Source organism: Nycticebus coucang, chromosome 7 (genome assembly GCF_027406575.1).
Source record: "Nycticebus coucang isolate mNycCou1 chromosome 7, mNycCou1.pri, whole genome shotgun sequence".
In the NCBI taxonomy this organism is placed as follows: domain Eukaryota; kingdom Metazoa; phylum Chordata; class Mammalia; order Primates; family Lorisidae; genus Nycticebus; species Nycticebus coucang.
Genome location: NC_069786.1, coordinates 98,368,638 through 98,383,682, shown reverse-complemented (window position 1 = coordinate 98,383,682; position 15,045 = coordinate 98,368,638). Strand labels below are relative to the sequence as shown.

Below are 15,045 nucleotides of genomic sequence, written 5' to 3'. Positions count from 1 at the left end.
GGCTAAAGCCACATCACTCTAGCCTAGGCACAGATTGATACTCTGTCTCAAAAAAAAAGAATGGAATATAGCTTATCTTTTGTTGACAGTGGGACATGAACAGGAACCACAGCCTCAAGGCCCTTTTTAGACCTCTCCAAATGGCTTATGAGTATGTTCTGGTTATCATTGTTTGTTATTAGGATAAGTTGAGGCCTCTCCTTAAATTCCTCTTTGCAGTAAATCCTTACTGATGGGACATCACAGAGAATCATAAGCAACTGAATGCCAAACAGAAAGCAAAAAAGAGATTTGATTTCCAAGATGGCGGCCGAGTAACAGCTTCCCTGCAAAGGCACGGTGAGTCTGGGGAGATAAGACTCCAGGCAACTCTGGCTGGTAGGATCTGCCTATAATCATCCCTTTAAGGATACAGGGAGTCAGCAAGGGACTCCAAGAGGAGGACAAAAACAGTGGAAAACTGGTAAGTGGTTGCGTGTGTTCGATAGACCTAATCCCACCAGCAGCTGTAAGTACAAGCAGCAGTGAGACTGCAAACCGGAAAGACCTTACCTGTGAACTGTTTCCGTGTTTTTGGACTTGGCACTCAGTTGAACTGCCTTGGGAAAAGCTTGAGCAGGACTGTGGAGAACTCTGGGCATTGTCTAGGGCCCGGGACAGAGCTAATAGTGTTCAGCTGTGGGCTGGAGGGAGCCATTGTGAGAGAACTGTCCTGGCAAGCTCTGCCCTCAGGGTCGAAGAGCAGGGATCAGGCGGGAGCTAGTAACCTAGTGACTGAGCAGTCTAAAGGTGGGGACTGAGCTGCATTACAGCCTTAACCCTCAGGGTGAGACTGGTTTTGGCACACTGGAGCCTCGGGCTGTTGCCCTGGGTAGAGTGCCGTGGTGTCACACCTCACAGCAACCTCAAACTCCTGGGCTTGGCGCCGCCCGGACCTCCATAAGAGCTGCGCCACGATCCCCAACCCGTGACCCAAGCCCACCAGGCCTCCGCATGCCCTGACCAGGAACTGCGGGAGCTGCGCAACCCTGCGTCCTCCCTCCTGTACCCTGACTCCACACCGGCCCGCTCGTCCAGCCAGGGACTCTGGTAGCTGTGTGCCCTCCCTGCCTCTGAACTCTCCCACCTGACACAGGTGCTGACTGAGACAATTGATTTGTACCTTTTGAACTGAGCCAATCGCCCGAGGACTATTCAAGTGGTGCCCTGGGTGTGTGGTTATAGGAAGGTTTGATTTTCCTTTTCCACTTGTTGCTTATGGGGGGTGGGGTGACTTAATTGCTGGTATTTCTCCACAGCTGAGACTTCAACCCAGAGTGACTGTTTCACTAGGATCGGACAGAGACCAGCTGAAAACAAGACAGAAGCACTTAGCCCCACCACACCAAACAGGTCCCCAGTTTCTCAGGCCATAGCACTATACGGGTCCTCGACAAAGCTCCAGGGGAAAAATCAAATGGTGTAAAATAATCATGGGACGGAATTAGTGGAAAAACTCTGGTAACATGAATAACCAGAATAGATCAACCCCCCCTCCCCAAGGAAAGATATGGCAGATGTAACTGAAGATCCCCTTCATAAACAGCTGGCCAAGATGTCAGAAATCAAAAAGTAAATATGATGCACAGATTGTCAACCAGAACCAGGCAGAAGCAAGTACTTATAGTATAAGCTACATCCCTCTAAACCACCTGAAGAGGATGATAAAAGCAGCAAGGTCAACTGCCATTTAGAAACCTTTGAACAGGGGTGTTCAACCTGCTGGCCCACAGGCCACATGCTGATTTTGTGAGGACTTTTTGCTTATCTGTGGCACAGACCTTTTTTTTGCTAATCAGCTTTTTTTTTTTGTAGAGACAGAGTCTCACTTTATGGCCCTTGGTAGAGTGCCGTGGCCTCACACAGCTCACAGCAACCTCCAACTCCTGGGCTTAAGTGATTCTCTTGCCTCAGCCTCCCGAGTAGCTGGGACTACAGGCGCCCGCCACAACGCCTGGCTATTTTTTGGTTGCAGTTTGGCCAGGGCCAGGTTTGAACCCGCCACCCTCGGTATATGGGGCCGGCGCCTTACCTACTGAGCCACAGGCGCCGCCCGCTAATCAGCTTTTGTTAGTATTTGTGTATATAATGTGTGTCCCAAGACAATTCTTATTCTGCCAACGTGCAGCAGAGAAAAAAAGGCTGGACACTTCTGTGAACATATCTATTTTAGAGTTAAATATATGCTGGCTGCCTGATACATGCAGATTGTACTGCTGGTCCCCAACCTCTGATGTATTCTAAATCAAATCTGGGTGGCACCTGTGGCTCAAGGAGTAGGGTGCTGGCCCCATATACCAAAGGTGGTGGGTTCAAACCTGGCTCTGGACAAAAACTGCAAACACCCCCCCCCCCAAAAAAAAATCAAATCTAATATGGCCTGAGATACCTTTTTTTTTTAAAGAATAACAAAAACAGATTGGCATGTGCTTTTCTTACTTTATTAAATCTTACTTACATTCTTTAAGAGACAAACACAGAGACAAATAGGCTATAGTGAAGAAATCTTAATTTTATAAGAGAGTTAAGAAACCAGTAAGATATGTCCAGGTATTATCTTTAGTGATGTTTCTTATCTTTGTTCTGGGACTTCAGGTAATATTCAGCCCCTAGAGCTACCACAAATGCAGCAAATCCCCATTTGAATCCTTTTAATAAAGCACCAACAAAGGAAACATTGTTTGCAAAGCCACCCATGTATCTCCAAGCTTCATTCCTACAGGGAAAAAAAAGGGAAATTATAATCACACAAAACTTGAGCTCAGGAGATTCTCCCACGTTAGTCTCCCAGAGTGTAGGATTACAGGCGTGAGCCAACCTGCTTGACCCCCACATAACTTATGTATATTCATTGAATAGAATAAATTGAATTTTCATCTTTCTTTTTTTTCTCACTTCATGGCCCTCGGTAGAGTGCCGTGGCCTCACACAGCTCACAGCAACCTCCAACTCCTGGGCTTAAGCGATTCTCTTGCCTCAGCCTCCCAAGTAGCTGGGACTACAGGCGCCCGCCACAACGCCTGGCCATTTTTTGGTTGCAGTTTGGCAGGGGCCGGGTCTGAACCCGCCACCCTCGGTATATGGGGCTGGCGCCCTACCGACTGAGCCACAGGCGCCGCCCATGAATTTTCATCTTTCTAACACAGTTAAATGCAACTCTATATAAGACGAGTGGATCACAATAGGAATCTTTCTGTGGCATAGGATAATTAAGTATGTATCTTAATATATATATTAAGTATATATGCCCAATTCTCACATATAAAAGAAAAAAAAAACCCACTTAATAATGTCACATTTCACTGTCTAACTACTCAGGAGTTAATAGAACTTTCAACTACAACCCTCCTTCAGCCTATCCATCACAGGTCAGCTAGATGGCTCTGCTCATACTAGTCATTACAACATCATAAAAAATGAAAGATGAAGTTAGAGACTTGAGCATTAATCTTTGCTCTGCCACTTACACTAGATTTATAGTATTTCAGGCTGGGCAAGATACTTAACCTGTCCAGGTCTGCTTCCTCTTCTAGTCAATGATGATTATTATCTACTTTATAGTGTTGTTACAAAGATTAAACAGGTTCCTGTGTGATATATTTTGGCATAGAAGTATGTTAACACTTGACATCGCTATTAATATTCAAGAGGATTGCAGCTTTTCCCTGTCATAGCAGCCTGAACTTTAGAAGACTGATTTCTTGCTCTGGCAAACATTCTTCTGAGTATTCTGAATAGAGTAGTAAACAGAAGTCAGAAAGCTCTAGGAAAAAAGTCTTCACATAGATAAGGACAATTCAGTGAAAAAAAAAAAGATGTTATGAAAAACAAAAACCACTTAACTCTAAAAATCTAACTTATGAGAAAATATAAGACCTCATTGAATCTAATTTAGATACCAAAATCATACAAAGATGTCAGAAGGAAAAAACCCTGCAGAATATCCCTCATGAACATAGCTGAACATATTTTTTTGTTGTTGTTGAGACAGGGTCACCCTCCGTTGCTCTGGCTAGAGTGCATTGGCAACCTTAAATTCCTGGGCTCACGCATTCCTCCTGCCTCAGCTACCTGAGTACTTGGAAGCGAAGGTGCATGTACCTGCACCAGCTAATTTTTTCGCTTTTTATAGAGACAGTGCCTTACTATGTTGCCCAGGCTGGTCTTGAACTCCTGGGCTCCAGTGGTCCTCATCCTTCAGTCTCCCAAAGTGCTAGGATCACAGGTGTGAACACTCTCACCAAAATTTTAGAAAATTAAATCTAGCAATATAGAAAAGGATAATACATCATGATGAAGTAGAGTTCACCTCAGGAATGCAAGATTGGCTTATTATTTGGAAAAAAATCAATAAAAGCCATTCACCTTTAGAATAAAAAAGAAAAAAACTGTGTGAGCATTTTAATAGATATAGAGAAAGCATTTAACGCAATTCAACACTCATTAATAATAATAAAACAAAACTCTCAGTAATCTAGGAATAGAAAGGATTAGAAACTGAGATTTAAAAATACTACTTTCAGTAGCATAAAAAAGGTACTAATTCAGGATAAATTTAATAAAATATGCGCAAGACCTGTATATAAAGCAACAAAATACTTCTGAGAAAGTTGCAGAGGATCTACATTGTCTGTTGGTAGAAGATTCAACATTGTTAAGACATCAATTATCCCAATGCGACATGACTTTGAATCAAAGCAGACATAAAATATTTACGTTGTGAATCTATGTGAAACAGATTCAGTATGATCTCCATTAATATACAAATAGGCTTTTTGTAAAAGTGGATAAGCTTATTTTAAAATTTATATGTAAATGCAAGGGACTTAGACCAGCTAAAACAATTTAAAAAACTTAAAGAGATCTACTACTACCTGACACAATATATAAAGGAGTTTTATAACTCAATGAGAAGAAAAATACTCTGCTAAATAGAATGGGCAAAATATTTGAATAGAAATTTTACCTAAGAGAAAATATAAGCAACAAACAAGCATATAAAAAAGATTCTCATTACCATTAAGTCTTCACGAAAATGCAAATTAAAGCCACAAAGAGTTAATACTATTATATTCACTAAAATGGCTAAAATTAAAAGACCGATAAAACATGGTGTTGATGAGGACATTAAACAACTGAAATTCTCATATATTACCGATGGCAATGCATAGTACAACCACTTTGGAAAACAATGGAGGAGTTTTTTTATAAAAATAATCATACATTTATCAGATGATCCAGAAATCCCACTCTTAGGTATTTATCCAAAAGAATACAAATATATGTCCATATGGACTTGTACTTGTTTACTCAAAATAGCCAAAAGCTAGAAACAACCCTAAAGATAAATGGTGAACAAAATGAGGAATATCCATACAATGGATATAAAATTAAAAGGTGACAAAAAAGATGGACCATAAGACTGGGTGTGGTGACTCATCCTTATAGTTCTAGCATTGTGGCTGGCTGAGGTGAGAGGATTGCTTGAGCTCAAGAGTTTGAGGCCATCCTGAGTAAGAGCAAGATCCTATCACCACTAGAAGTAGAAAATTTAGCCATGGGTTGTGGGGTTGTGGCAGGCACTTGTAGTCCCAGCTACAGGGAAGGCTGAGGCAGGAATATCCCTTGAGCCGTTGAGTTTGAGGTTGCTGTGGGCCAAGCTGACACCATGGTGGTGCTCTAGTCTGGGCAACAGAGTGAGACTCTGTCTCAAAAAAAAAAGACAATAAAAGGAAAAAGAAAAAGTACATAGACACCGAGGACAGTTCTACCTAAGTTACTTAGTTCATCTTACCGGCCCCATGGATCCCTTAGCCCTTGTGCTGCCAGCTTCTTTTGGACAGTTTCTAATGGTGTCCCTTCTATCTTCCATTGCTTATAATCTGGAAGTTCCATTTTCCTATGTCCATGTTCATGTCCATGTCCGTGGGCCATGACTATAGGAAAAGATTAAAATAAGAAAGAAACATGCAGGCTATAAATATCAAATACTCAAATTTATTGTTTATGGGGTTTTTTTTTGTTTGTTTTTTGAGACAGAGCCTGAAGCTGTTGCCCTGGGTAAAGTGCCGCGGCATCACCCAGCAACCTCCAACTCCTGGGCTCAGGCGATTCTCCTGCTTCTGACTCCCAAGTAACTGGGACTACAGGTGTCTGTCACAATGCCCAGCTATTTTTTGGTTGCAGCCGTCGTTGTTGTTTGGCGGGCCTAGGCTGGATTTGAACCCGCCAGCTCAGGTGTTTGTGGCTGGCGCCTTAGCCGTTTGAGCCACAGGCGCCAAGCAGTATCATTTATGTTTTCATGTGAAACATTTAAAGTTAATGCTTTACAAATAAGACCAATACAATTATTTTAAAATTCTAGTTAAACATTTTTTATAAAAGTGTCTTATTACACAAGAGGTGTATATTCAGTTAGCAAATATGTACACAAAATATAAAAAAGAAAAATAACCAGTAACCCCACCACTCGGAGGAAACCTTTTATCATTTGGTTCCTTTTTTTTTTTGAGATAGAGTCTTACTTTGTTGCCCTGGGTAGCACTGTAGCATCACAGCTCACAGTAACCTCAATCTTTTGGGCTCAGGCGATCCTCTTCCCTCAGCCTCCCAAGTAGCTGGGACTAAGGTGCTCACCACAACACCTAACTAGTTTTTTATTCTTTTTTTTTTTTGTCTATTTTTAGTAGAGATAGGGTCTTGTTCTTGCTTAGACTGGTCTCGATAGTTCCTTTCTTCATTATAATAGCAAACATTTATTGAGCCTTATGTGCCAGGTATTCTATGCCATGTATTAACTCTAAAACAACTCTTCAAATGATTACAAATTATCCCCATTTTCCAGATGAAGACAGTACTACGACTCCAAGAAGTAACTTTTTTTTTTATTAAATCATAGCTGTGTACATTAATGCAATCATGGGGCACCATACACTGGTTTCATATACCATTTGACATATTTTCATCACAAAGTTAAGTAACTTTTGAAAGGTAAATAGTACAATTCAGATTTAAACCTTGCAGTTTGGTTTCAGAAACTGGCTCCTAATTTCTTAGCAATATTGTTTTCCTCTTTTCAGTGTTTTCATACGTAATATATAAATATGCATAACAAGATGTTGCATATACTAGGTTTTTTACCCACTTCCTTCAGAACGCAGTACTATTTTTTTTTTTTTTTTTGAGACAGAATCTTAGTGTGTGACCCTTGGTAGAGTGCCGTTGCATTATAGCTCACAGCACCTCAAACTCCTGGGCTTAAGCGATCTCTTGCCTCAGCCTCCCAAGCAGCTGGGACCACAGGTGCCCACCACAACGCCTGGCTATTTTTTTTGTTGTTGCAGTTGTCTTGGTTGTTCAGCTGGCCCAGGCTGGGTTCGAACCTGCCAGACTTGGTGTATGTGGCCAGTGCCGTAACCACTGTACTACAGGTGCCGAGCCTGCAGTACTATTGTTTTTAAATACATGATTATGTAAGTTTTTCTGTAAAGAGGTAGATAATAAATATTTTAGGTTCTGTGAGCAGAAATGCTAAAATCAAGGATATTATGTTATGTATAGAGAAAACAAATTTCTATAAATATTTTATTGACAAAGTTAACATAATAACTAAAAATTGAATATAATTTTGGTTATACTGGTATCCTAATTAAAAAACTGAATTCTGGCCGGGGGCGGTGGCTCATGCCTGTAACCCCAGCACTTGGGAGGCTGAGGCAGGTGAACTGCCCGAGCTCACAGGTTTGAGACCAGCCTGACCCAGAGTGAGACCTCATCTCTAAAAATAGCCTGGCGCTGTGGCGGACACCATGGCGGGCACCTGTAGTCCCAGCTACTTGAGAGGCTGAGGCAAGATAATTGCTTAAGCCCAGGAGTTTGAGGTTGCTGTGAGCTATGATGCTATGGCACTCTACCAAGGGTGACAAAGTGAGACTCTGCCTCAAAAAAAAGAAAAAAAAAAAAAATCTGGGCCAGGCAGGTGCCTGACACCTGTAACTTTAACACCCTGGGAGACCCAGGTGGGACCATCGCTTGAGGTTAGGAGTTCAAAACTAGCCTGAGCAAGAGTAAGATCCTGTTTCTACTAAAAATAGAAACAATTAAGTGGGCGTGGTAACCAGCACCTATATCCCAAGTACTAGGGAGGCTGAGAGAGGAAGATCATTTGAGCCCAGGAATTTGAAGCTGTAGTAAGCAATGCTTGCTAGGCAACAGAATTTTTAGGGGTAACATTTTGTTTTGCTTAACTGGAGCTCAAAGTTAATGTTCCTTAGTAAAGCAAATGTTTATCTGTAAAAATCATTTTTAGCCCATGGACCTTACAAAAATAGGAAGTAGGCAGAATTTAGCCTGTAGGCTGCAGTTTGCTGATCCTGCTATGATGCCTTGCTTGTTTTTCAATTTTTAGTAGAGATAGGGTCTTCCTCTTGCTCAGACTGGTCTCCAACTCTTTTTTTTTTTTTTTTTTGAGACAGAGCCTCAAGCTGTCGCCCTGGGTAAAGTGCTGTGGCATCACAGCTCACAGCAACCTCCAACTACTGGGCTCAAGCGATTCTCCTGCCTCTGCCTCCCAAGTAGTTAGGACTACAGGCACCCGCCACAATGCCTGGCTATTTTTTGGTTGCAGCTGTCACTGTTGTTTGGCAGGCCCGGGCTGCATTTGAACCCGCCAGTTCAGGTGTATGTGGCTGGCGCCTTAGCCACTTGAGCCACAGATGCTGAGCCAGTCTCCAACTCTTGGCTCAAATAATCCACCCACCTCGACCTCCCAGAGTGTTAGGATTACAGGTATGAACCACCATGCATGTCCCCAATTTGTTTTAAAATAATGTTTCAGTCTAAGTGCAATGGCTCATGCCTATAATGCCATTACTCTGGGAGATGGAGGCTGGCGGACTGCTTGAACTCAGAAGCTCGAGAACAGCCTGAGCAAGAGTGAGACCCTGTCTCTAAAAATAGCTGAGCGTTGGGCGGCGCCTGTGGCTCAGCAGGTTGGGCGCCGGTCCCATATGCCGGAGGTGGTGGGTTCAAACCCAGCCCCGGCCAAATTAAAAAAAAAAAAAAAAAAAAAAAAAAATAGCTGAGCGTTGTGGTGGGTGCCTGTAGTCCCAGCTACTTGGGAGGTTGATGCAAGAGGATTGCTTGAGCCCAAGAGTTTGAGATTGCTGTGAGCTATGAGGCCATGGCACTCAACCTCAAGGAGAATGAGTGAGACTCAGTCTCAAAAAAAGACACACAAAATAATGTTTCATTTATTTAGTTACTTATCATTTTTTTTTTTTGTAGAGACAAGTCTCACTTTATGGCCCTGAGTAGAGTGCCGTGGCGTCACACAGCTTGCAGCAACCTCCAACTCCTGGGCCTAGGCGATTCTCCTGCCTCAGCCTTCCGAGTAGCTGGGACTACAGGCACCCGCCACAACGCCTGGCTATTTTTTTTTTTTGGTTTTTGGCCGGGGCTGGGTTTGAACCCGCCACCTCTGGCATATGGGACCGGCGCCCTACTCCTTGAGCCACAGGCGCTGCCCAACCTGGCTATTTTTTTATTGCAATTTGGCCAGCGCCGGGTTTGAACCCGCCACCCTCGGTATATGGGGCTGGCACCCTGCTCACTGAGCCACAGGCGCCGCCCTAGTTACTTATATTTTGAGACACAGTCTCACTTTGTTGCCCTCTGTAGAGTGCTTGGTATCATAGCTTACAGCAACCTCAAACTCTTAGGCTCAAGTGATCCTCTTGCCTTGGCCTCCCAAGTAGCTGGGACTACAGGTGCCGGCCACAACGCCTAGCTAATTTTAGAGACGAGGTCTTGCTCTGGCTCAGGCTGGTCTTGAACCTGTGAGCTCTGGCAATCCACCTGCCTTGGCCTTTCAAGTGCTGGGATTGTAGGTGTGAGGCACTACATCTGGCCCATAATGTTTCATTTAAAAAATGTTTAAAGGATTCTAAGACAAATCCTTACTTGACAACTATCAATTCTAGACTATCAACCCTAATTGAGTATCAATGTACTTGACAGAAATTACAAGACAAATGTCCAAAGAATTTTGATAAAGTGGTTTGTTTTTGAAAATAAAAGTTGAAACATTACTATGGGATGAAAACTATTTTGAAGTTACTCTATTACTGTGCTCAAACTATTAAGTAATTTGAAAGATAAATCTTTGTTTTTTTCTTTTTTCTTTTTATTTTTTTATTAAATCATAGCTGTGTACATTGATATGATCATGGGGCACCATTCACTAGCTTCACAGACTGTTTGACACACTTTCATCACACTGGTTAACATAAATCTTTGAAAAAAATGAACATGTACATACCCTACGCAAAGTTTTAGAAATAAATTCAATGTTTTCCTTTCTGTTTAATTAAAATATTTAAGGAAAAGTTCTTTCATAGAAATTTACAAATATAACATTTAAATTTTTTCTAAAAGAACCAAAAGTTGAACAACATTATTATTAGGGAAAATTTTTCATTTTCTGTAGCAATTATTTCTACTTCAGAATAGCCAAAAATCGATGATATCCTGATCACTTAAGAGAAAAGAGTTTAGAATTCTCCTACTGTGGGGCAGCGCCTGTGGCTCAGCGGGTAGGGCGCCGGTCCCATATGCCAGAGGTGGTGGGTTCAAACCCAGCCCCGGCCAAAAAAAAAAAAAAAATTCTCCTACTGTGCACTATTAATATTTGTGAAATCCTTAGCCAGGCATTGTGGTGGGCACCTGTAGTCCCAGCTACTCAGGAGGCTGAGCAAGAGAATCGCTTTAGCCCAAGAGTTTGAGGTCACTGTGAACTATGACACCATGGCACTCCACCAAGGGTGACAAAGTGAAACTCTCCCCCTCCCCAAAATTGTGAAATCCAAGGCAAATCCCTTAACCTTTAATCTCTTTGAACTTTGTTGTTTTCATAAAACATTAGGATAAAACCTATCTTGCAAGATTTTGACAACTGGAAAAAACACATTGTGATGTTCCTTTCACCTTTACACCCAGCTGGTGAGAATGTTACTTAGCACAACCATTCTGAAAAATTGGGATGACCTATAAAAGTTGAACATTCAAATACCTATGGACAACAATTCCATTCCCGGTTCTGCACGGTCCAATAGGGTAGCCACTGGCTCTTGAAAATGTGGCTAGTGGGCGGTGCCTGTGGCTCAAGGAGTAGGGCTCCGGTTCCATATGCCGGAGGTGGCGGTTTCAAACCTAGCCCTGGCCAAAAACCACAAAAAAAAAAAAAAAAAAAGTGAAAATGTGGCTAGTGCAATTGGGAAACTGGGAATTTTAATTTAATTTCAGTTAATTTTAATCTTAAAACAGATTCTCAAATCAGTTATCAGAAAATATTAAAATATATTCAAACAATTTGGGTATATGAATCTACCTTTTCACTTGTAAATTGAAACACAGATCAGTGTTTGTATTTATGAAAACTTAGTAACCTTTTTTTTTTGTTGTTCACAGCAACCTCAAATTCTAGGGTTCAAGTGATCCTCTTGCCTCAGCCTCCCAAGTAGCTGGGATTACAGGTGCCTACTACAATGCCTGGCTATTTTTAGAGATGGGGTCTTACTCTGGCTCAGGCTGGCCTCGAACCTGTGAGCTCAGGCAACCAGCCTCAGCCTCCCAAGTGCTGGTATTTCAAGCGTGAACCACTGTGCCCAGCAAAAGTTAGTAATTTTTTCTTTTTTATCTGAGACAGAGTCTCACTCTATTGCCCTTTGTAGAGCACCATGGCATCACAGCTCACAGCAACCTCCATCTCTTGGGCTTAAGCAATTCTTTCGCCTTAGCCTCCCGAGTAGCTGGGACTACAGGCACCTGCCACATTGCCCAGCTATTTTTGTTGCAGTTGCCACTGCTGTTTTAGCTGGCAGGGCCAGGTTCAAACACACCACCCTCTGTATATGGGGCTGGTGCCCTACCCACTGAGCCACAGGTGCCCCCCTAAAACTTAGTAACTTTTAATGCTGATTACATCTTGAAATAATATTTTCAATATACTAGATTAGATGAAATATTTTATTTAAATTAATCTTATCTTTAATCATTTTACGATATGAAACAAAATCAAATTCAAGTCAGGGGAAGGGGGAGGAGGAAGGAGGGTTGGTGTGCTCTTACCTTAAGGGCACAATGTAAAGGTATAGGATACATCTCCTGGGTGAAGGGCTCAACTACAATTTAGGCTTTACCTAACAAATGTAAACAATGTAACCTAATCATCGGCACCCTCATATTAATCTGAAATTTAAAAACATTTACATATGGCTACTTGAAAATTTAAGATTACCTATGTGGCTTGACTTTTACTTCTTTCCTTTTTTTTTTTTGGTGACAGAGTCTAACTCTGTTGCCCCAGGCAAGAGCGCCTTGGTGTCAGCCTGGCTCACAGCAACCTCGAATTCCTCGGATCAAGTGGTTCTTCTGCCAGTTTGCCAAGTAACTGGAACTATAGGCACCTGCTACAATGCCTGGCTATGTATTTTTTCTATTCAAGTCAATATAAATGGGATCAAAGTGCATGTATCTTTTTCTAATTTTTATTTATTTATTTCTTTTGAGACAGCATCTCACTCAGTTGCCCTGGGGCTGAGTGCCATGGAGTTATAGCTCACGTAACCTCAAACTCTTGGGGTCAAGAGATCCTCTTGCCTCAGCCTCTGGAGTAGCTGGGACTACAGGTGCCAGCCACAACACCCAGCTGTTTTTAGAGACAGGGTCTCACTCTTGCACAGGCTGGTCTCAAACTCCTGAGCTCAAGCAACCCACCCACCTCGGCCTTCCAGAGTGCTAGGATTACAGGTGTGAGTCATCCCACCCAACCTCAAGAACCAATTTTCACCTCCTCCTAGGGCAATCTTCCTTGTTAAGAATGCATATTCTAAGTTATTGGCAATTTTTTTTTTTTTAGACAGAGTCTCACTATGTTGCCCTCGGTAGAGTGCCATAACATCACAGCTCATGCAACCTCAAACTCTTGGGGTTAAGAAATTCTCTTGCCTCAGCCTCCCAAGTAGCTGGGACTATACGTGGCAATGTTTTATTTCTGAATCTAAGGGGTGGTGACATGAGCATTCGCTTGACTGTAACTCATTAAAATGTATATATGCTTTATACACTCTTATGTTGTGTATACTTGACAATAAAAAATAAAACTAGAAAAAGGGACTTAAATTGTGCAGAAGACTCAAAAGCAGTTATTTCCATTTCAAAGCTGTTTAAATAAGAACAGTAGTTCAATAAAGAAAGAACACGAAAGAAAAAAGAACATGCGATAATGATTACCTTAAAAACTATCTCCCTATGTCTGAAGTGAACCTAAAAGTCTGTTGGAGACCAACCTCCACTAAAAGAAACTGTAGTACAGAAAAAGTGCTGGAATACTTTGCGTAAGAAAGAAAAAAAAAAGAGAGAGAATAATGCCACATCCACTACACGAAATTTTAGTCAACCACTTTCAAGTATATATCCTAACTTCCTTTCATAAAAACAAAAGCGAACTGTTACCACTTTTAATGTCCCTTCTAGTCCTTGCCCCTATATACAAGAGGGCGCCAAAACAATTGTATACACATTTTTCTTTTTTTATGACAGAATCTCAAGCTGTCACCCTGGGTAGAGTGCCATGGTGTCACAGCTCACAGCAACCTCCAACTCCTGGGCTCAAGCGATCCTCTTGCCTCAGTTTTTCTATTTTAGTAGAGACGGGGTCTTGCTTTTGCTCAGGCTAGGCTCGAAATGTATACACATTTAAGTAAGGAAAAAACTATATTAAATTTATAATACTCGATTTGACTTCTGCAATTATAAGAGGTGCTCAACGTGACTTGCACTCATTTTCTGTTATTGGTATACATTGAATATTACGAATTTAACAGTTATTTCCTTTCCTTTTTTTTTTTTGAGACAGAGCCTCAAGCTGTCGCTCTGGGTAGAGTGCTGTGCCATCACAGCTCACAGCAACCTCTAACTCCCGGACTCAAGCGATTGTCCTGCCTCGGCCTCCCAAGTAGCTGGGACTGCAGGCGCCTGCCACAACGCCCGGCTATTTTTTTGTTGCAGCCGTGTTTGGCGGGCCCGGGCTGGATTCGAACCCGCCAGCTCAGGTGTATGTGGCTGGCGCCTTAGCCACTTGAGCCACAAGCGCGGGGCCGTTATTTCCTTTCTTAAAATGTGTACACACAGTTTGGGCACTCTCTGTACATACACAACATACACAAATAGCTTGCGCTCTAAAACTAGATGTGATTTTGAATACTGTTTTTTTTTTTTCACTTTAATACTGTATCGTTAACAATTATAGCAGGAACATTTTAACTAAAACCATACAATTTTGTAAGTCAGCAATTACACGTATTTCTATTTTACACGTTTTCAGTCTTGAGGCCGTTTTTGGTCTTTGTTCGATCCAAAGGTAAACCAAACCAAATACCACTTACCCCATCCAACCCAAAACACTACAGGGCAGTGTGGTGCTTAACAATCACAGCAACATTACATTTTTCCTCCAACCACGTTTACATACCCCACCTCTAAACTAGGACTTCATAGTTCTCTCGCCAGTTCTTCGACATCTTTCCCTCCTGAGCTTCCCCGCCCACTGTCCTTCTCCATTTAGCCACTTCCTTTCCAGGTTCCCCAGCATAAAGCCTACCTCTTATTCCTAGTCAAGGGGTCTCTCACCAAATCCCTAATTTAACGTCTAGCAGCTTTGACCTCTCAGGACACTCAGCACTCCCGAGAGAGCCCACCGGAAACGGAGATTGTCATCTTGACTACCTTACGGCGGGAAAGCGGAGGGGCCGTTTAGCGTTCCGGTAATGAGTCAAAGATTCCTGAAACAGATGGAGATCACATGAGAAAGGCTGAATGTTGATATTTTCCCCACGTATGTGCATCTGCAGTCTGATGGAGTCAGAAATACTGTGGCCGAAAGAACGGCAGGGAAGAGGAGATGTCTTCCTTGTTCCACCCCGGAATCTTTAGACATTGCACAGAAGG

General features: G+C 42.2%; 1 protein-coding gene across 4 annotated transcripts; it reads right to left on the bottom strand.

The window, feature by feature from the left end:
* Window positions 1-2,462: 2,462 nt before the first annotated feature.
* On the bottom strand, window positions 2,463-14,999 carry NDUFB3 (NADH:ubiquinone oxidoreductase subunit B3). 4 transcript variants are annotated; one of them, XM_053596658.1, is made up of 3 exons: window positions 14,824-14,999; window positions 5,834-5,975; window positions 2,463-2,755 (listed from the first exon to the last, which is right to left on the bottom strand). In XM_053596658.1, the coding sequence occupies exons 2-3, from the start codon at window positions 5,971-5,973 to the stop codon at window positions 2,599-2,601; spliced, it is 297 nt and encodes a 98-aa protein (XP_053452633.1). In that variant the 5' UTR covers window positions 5,974-5,975; window positions 14,824-14,999; the 3' UTR covers window positions 2,463-2,598. The 4 variants fall into 4 exon arrangements, with proteins under 4 accessions (XP_053452633.1, XP_053452632.1, XP_053452634.1 ...); XM_053596657.1 differs by having other exon boundaries at window positions 14,699-14,995; XM_053596659.1 differs by lacking the exon at window positions 14,824-14,999 and adding an exon at window positions 14,484-14,614.
* Window positions 15,000-15,045: the final 46 nt, after the last annotated feature.

Coding starts and splice junctions, on each gene's coding strand:
- NDUFB3 (XM_053596656.1), bottom strand. Junction 2,756..5,833: donor CTAAGGGATCCATGGGGCCG/GTAAGATGAACT, acceptor TTTTCCCTGTAG/GAATGAAGCTTGGAGATACA.